Here is a 6000-nt window from a genome sequence, read left to right as displayed (position 1 = left end):
ATAGGGCTAGAGGGGGGATGGAGGGCTGATTTACTGTGCAGTTAACCTCTTCTTGGCCCCCTTTCCAGGTTCCCATCTGTCTTTACCCTCTGTCTTTTGGTCCCTCTCCACACTTGTCCTTTCCTTCTCTGTCCATCTTCATTTTCACCCTCTGGTTGACCGTGTAAAAGCTGCAGAAAGTGTGGGCTACACCTTTCACCATCTGGGTGGCATTGAGTAACCTATTTAGGCTTGCTCTCAGTTTTCCTATCTGAGAAATGGGGTTGATAGTGCTTATCTTGCAGAAGATTAAGTTCTAAATAATACAGTAGACAATAAAAGGTGGCTGGTGACATGTTTTCTCTCTTCCCGACACACTTTCCCTCTCTCCTCTCTTTCTGCCCCCTCTTTCTCAACAGTCTTCCCACTCCACCACCCCTCCTCCCTTCAGCCCACCCCACTTCCCTTCCTCTCTCTGCTTTAGTGAATCATAACATGGAAATGAAGTTTGTCCTTTGTGATAGCTATTAAATACTTTTATGTTTCCTGTTTTTTGTTTTTCTATTGTGCACTAGGTGAAAGTTTACAGAGCAAATTAGATTCCCATTCGATGGTTTGTACATAAAGTGATTCATGGCCTTGGTTTCATTCCCCACAATGTGTCAGCACTCTCCTCATTTCTGCCCTGGTTTTCCCGATTCCTTTCGTCCTGATTTTCTGCCCCTTCCTGCCTTCTCATCTATGCTTTTGGGCAGATATTACCCTTTTGATCTCGTATAATTGATTGTTCTAAGGAGCACGTTCCTCTCGGATGTTATTGTTTGATTTTATGGGCTTGTTTATTGTTTGGCTGGAAGGTGGTCTCCAGGAATGGCTTCCGTTCCAGGTCAGAAGGGTTGTTGTTGTTAATTTTTAAAGCATGTGAGTGAAATAAGTTCCACATCTTGCGTCTGCGGTCAAGTGTTCCTCAGGCAACCCGTCTTTCTCCTGGGACAGCATCCCTCACGGGAGAGGGGTCCGCATTCAGCCATAACCTCAACAGGTCCTGTCCCATGGGCAACTCAGGCTGGTCCATGGGCACAAGGGGTGGGTGCCACCAGGGGAGAAAGTGCATCTTCAAGCCTGATTTTTCTCTCTCCCTGATCCTTTGAACTCCATTTATCCCAATTTGATAAATTTAAACTTCGTTTTTCCAGAGAGGCTTAGCACTCGAGGGTCTGGTCCACTAAATTAAGGCTCTTGTTCCTACTTTCCGTGGCCTTTTATGCCCAGCATTAATTATTACTGTGTTTGTCACTGGGTAATAAAAATCTCTGAACTCCCTGCCACCAGATTATCTACTTAAAGAAATGCAACTCATTTACAGTTAATAACCAGAGGCCCTGCCAGCAGCCTGCTAAAGCGAGCTGATTTATAGCCCTGGATGGGCCCTTGCGCTTTCCATGGGATGATCCACTCAGAAGGCCCTGGCTTCCTCCTCCGCCGCTGTCCACAGTCCTCGGAGTCTCGGGCTATGTCTTCCTACCAGCCCCCGACAGCTTTCGGTGGCTGCTGACTGAAATGCTCTCTCCTCACCCCCCCAACACCACACTGGGGCCACCTTGTTCACCCGCCACGGTGGCAGCAGATGGAGATGATGCTCTTGTCTTGTCCTCTTTCCCCTCACAGACCATGTCTCGGTTGGCGGACTTGGGGACAGTTTTTATGAATATTTAATCAAATCCTGGTTGATGTCAGCCAAGACAGATACAGAGGCTAAAAATATGTACTACGAAGCCTTGGAGGTAAGACAAGAACTTGGTTCTTTGTGGGCTGTTGGCCATTGGCCACCGGCTCTCTTGGCAGCATGCTGGGGGGCAGTGCTGGGGGGGTAGCAGGGGCCAGATGGTCCAGGGCTCACCCACCCTTCCCCAGGGCAGGCTGGCCAGGACCATGACAAGACAGTCCCCACCTGAGCCAGTCGCTTGACACCCTGTCTCCTGACTCCTCTCTGCAGCCCTGAAATTAGGGCTGTGTTGGCATCCTAGGTTTACAGATGCAAAACTCAAGCTCAGGGAGGTGAAGTGATGTCTCTGCGGTCTCATCGTAGGTGACAGTAACTGTGATTCAGAAACCATGGTCCAAAAATCCACTCTCCCCTCCAGTGTCTGTGTTCAGTTAACGGGTCAGAGCCCAGAACACAGCCGGATCCAGGGGAGGCTGTCGCAGCAAGACCCTCAGCCATCTTCCTGTTGAACCAGAGTCTCATCATTAGCATGTCCCTGCTGGGAGGGGCCTCCCTCAGTGGAATATCCAGCTCTGCTCCTTCTCTTTCCCTGGATGGAAACCAAGACCCAGAGAGGAGAAAGCACTTGCCCAAGGCCACACAGCACCGAGCTGGCACTAGAGCCAGATCCCCCACACCAGCCCCAAAGCTATCCTCATTGCCCTGTACCACTGCTGGTCTGTCCGTTGGCTTCATCCACAGGGTGTGGGATGGATGAGGGACAAGAGGCTGAGCAAGTCCCTCCAGAGAGGGGGAAACTCTCAGACAGAAGGGGAGATTATGGGCTCCCACCAACAGATACCTTTGAGCCCCCCAAGGAAAAGGTACTGGGCAGGCCCTGTGCTGGACACACGTATGGTTACCTTGCTGCTCCAGGCCTCAGTTTCCCTATAAAGTAAGTTGAGCAGGTTGGATCTACTCTGCTGCCATCTTGATGTAAGCTAGCACTTTTTGTCCTCTGAACTGGACTCCTGCTTCCCCCCTGCTTCGTCCACCCAGTCCATTCTACACACGCAGCCAGAGAAGCTGAAAATGCATGGCCTTCCCTTCACTGACTTCCCTTAGCATTTGGAATAATCCAAACTCCTCTCCTTTACCCACCGGGTCCTACATGATCTGGGCACTTGCAGGTCACTCGGACTTCCTCTCCCAACTCTTTCCTCTCTGCTCTTTTGGCTCTAGTCACTGGCCTTACTGCTCCTCCTCAGACACACCAGCCTCATTCCCACCTCAGGGACTTTGCACTTGCTGTCCCCTGTACCTGGAATGCCATTAAAATGGGTGGTTCCCATGTGTCAGTTAACTCTCAGCTCAAATGTAGCCTTCCCCAGGCACTCTCCATTGTGTCCCCCAGGCTTATTCTCTTCCTTAGCTTTATCAGTATTTTAAACTATCATATGCGTGTACTTACTTGTTTATTGTCTGTCCTCCCCAGATAGAATATGAGCTATATAGGAGCAGGAGTCTTGTCTGCTCGCACACCCTGTATGCCCTGCTCCTAAAACAGGGCCTGGCACATAGTAGGTGTACCATAACTATTTTATGAATGAATAATGGATGAATGCTGAAAGGATGGAAGGAGAGATGGATGGATGGATGTACACAGACAGACTGACGGACGGATGCACGCAGTTGGCTGGATGGATGGACGAATGATCTCTAACTACCCTCTGATCCCACGAATCTGGCCAGGAATGGTAGTGCTTGCCTTGACATTGAAACAGGCCTCCAGAGCCATGGACCCTTTAAACTGTGGGCAGGGTGCTGAATTTTCCCTGTTCAGTTCTCCGGCAACCAGCACCTCAGTCATGAAGCGGCTACTGGGACTGCAGTCCCAGATCAGCCTGGGTCTAAGCCCCACCCCCACCTGGGCTTTAACTGGAGGAGACCATGGCCACCTACCCCTGGGTTAGGGCCCGGTCAGTGGCCAGGGTATACTGGCAGGAGGGGCAGTGTCTGCAGTCCCTTGCAAAACAAACATGAAGTTAACGAACAGCCTGGTTCGCTCCCCTCAGGGCATACTGTAGTTGAGGCTTCAAGGAAAGAAATGGCCGTGAATTATTTAAGCAAACTGGGAGTTTATGGAAGCACTTGACTGAACAGGGTAGAACTCGGCTTTGCTCCCTGCATTTCATCTCCCCAGGGAAGAGTCTGGAGCCTCTCTGACCCCAGTAAAGGCTGGGCCTCTGGCATGTTTGGGGCTTTGAAGATTGTTCTGGGGAGCCGTAAGATCCCAATGCCCAGGCCCACCTCCGACCAATTACATCAGAGCCTCAGGGGTAGAGCCCAGGTATCAGCATTCCAAATATACCCAGGTGATTCCAATGTGCACCTGGGCTGGGAACCAGCTTTTAAAACTCCCTATGCCCGAGTCCCACGCCAGGCCAATTAAACCAGAATTAACCCTTTTTCAAAGCTCCCACAGTGATTCTGATGTGCAGCCAGGGTTGGAAACCACCAGGTTAGACAAATGTCTAGCTGCGATGGGCGTGGGGGTGTAGACAGGTCCCACGGGGCACAGCCTGTGTGTGACAGGAGGAGAGGCAATGAGAATAACAGCAAGAGCTTCTGTCACTGCAGGCCTCCTATAAGTACCTGGTCATGTTTAATTGCCACAACTTGGCGAAAGCAGGTATTATTATTCCCATCTCATAGATGATGAAATTGAGGCTCAGAAAGGCCCAAGGTCACCCAGCAACAAGTGTCAGAGCCAGGACACAAACCCATCTCTGACTGACCCCAAATTCAGAGCTCCTGCCTCCACATACAAGCTGCCAGATTGCAGAAGAACCTGGTTCACCTCACAGCCCGTCTCGTGCTCAGATGGGGGTTCTCCCCAGAAGGAAAAGGAAAGAGCATTTGTTGAGCATCTATCAGGCACTGAGCTAGAGTCTGACTATTCTGTCCTTTAATCCTCGGAACCATCCCAGGAATTAATATCCCCACTTTTTAGATGAGGAAGATAAGCCTTCAGAAAAGTAGAATAACTTACCCAGGGTCACCCAGCTCTCAAATTGCAGGGCTGGGATTCAAACCCGAGTCTCTGACTCCCCACCTAGCTCTGTGCACTGTCTCTTGCTATGATTTAAGCCTCTCACCAGCTGGTTGCCAACCTGTGCTGTCTTGTGTTTTGCTTAGGGTTTTAGAAAGCCTTGTTTCTTTTCTTTTGCATCTGCTTGTCTCAATTTATTCTCAAAGAGAGACTGGCCTATAATATCCTCTTTGCCATAATTACTCAGTTTGGGATTAATCCCAAATGAAAATGGTTCTAAATTCTGTGGTAGATGATCTGGAAGGTGCAAATCTCCTGCTTCAGTGAGGGGCATCCTGGGATTCCTCCCCCCCACCACCACCACAGTGTCTGTGTTCTCTCCCAAACGTTGACACTTGGTAACTCTGAGCCAGGTGTCTGCGCCTGGACTAGCCCTGACACCTCTCGGTGCACCTGCGTGCCTACCTTTGACCCAGCTCTGCCCAGGAGCCAGGGCCGGCCCCAAAGTAGACCCCAGGCGAGCGGCCAGCCACCCTCCCAGTGCCCGACCCCATTTGGAGCAGGTGCCCTGGCACATCCCATCATCAGAGCTTCCCCACCTGCCACTGGGTGAGGGTCCTGAAGCCAGCCCACCAGCCCTAGACTTACAAAAGAGGGAAAAGGAGAAGACAGACAAGGGGCGAACATTGTTTGAGCACCTTCATTATGCCAGGCATGGTGGCTTCTTCCATCAGAGTCCTGGGAGAGAGACATCAACAGAAATATACCCAGATATGTATACACAAAGCCGGAGGGGGCAGCATGCAGAAAACCAACAGGCTGTGATGAAGAGAGAGGAGCAGGGGCGGCCTCTCCAAGGCAGGGACATTCCGGAGGAGGCCTGAGGCTGAGTGCAAGTTGGCAGGCACAGTCAGGGCGGACAGGAAGGGGGGGAAGGGGGCAGGGAGAAAATACGTGAATGTCACCTTTACAGAGACCATTTTTCTATCTCAGCCCCTCAATTTGTTTCATTCAAAATGCTGCTCACAAAGTATGGTTCTAACAAGCTTAGTTTGCTGGAAAGTTAGTTTGCCGTCTCTATCCTCAGGGGTGGCTCCCTGAGCAGGGCCAGCCTGTCTTTGGTACAGCTGCATCCCCAGTGCCTCGCACAGAGCTGGCACTGAGGAGGCACTCATGAAATATTAGACAGAAGGGGGCGGCCAGGCCAGGGTAATGCATGAATGAAAAGAGGCCAGTGCAGCTGGGTTAGGGGCATGAGGGGCAG

General features: G+C 51.0%; 2 protein-coding genes across 2 annotated transcripts in view; both read left to right on the top strand.

Annotated features, from left to right (window-relative positions):
* The window catches only part of SELENON (selenoprotein N), a 55278-nt gene that overhangs the window by 7833 nt on the left and 41445 nt on the right, over positions 1-6000 (top strand). The window lies entirely within an intron of this gene.
* The window catches only part of MAN1C1 (mannosidase alpha class 1C member 1), a 168575-nt gene that overhangs the window by 154864 nt on the left and 7711 nt on the right, over positions 1-6000 (top strand). The window contains exon 8 of the mRNA XM_004377098.2: positions 1648-1763. Within this exon, the coding sequence (XP_004377155.1) occupies positions 1648-1763 (116 nt within the window). The remainder of the gene's footprint in view (positions 1-1647; positions 1764-6000) is intronic.

This window comes from Trichechus manatus, unplaced genomic scaffold (assembly GCF_000243295.1).
Source record: "Trichechus manatus latirostris isolate Lorelei unplaced genomic scaffold, TriManLat1.0 scaffold00048, whole genome shotgun sequence".
NCBI classification, from domain to species: Eukaryota; Metazoa; Chordata; class Mammalia; order Sirenia; family Trichechidae; genus Trichechus; species Trichechus manatus.
This window is presented reverse-complemented; position numbering and strand designations above follow the sequence as displayed.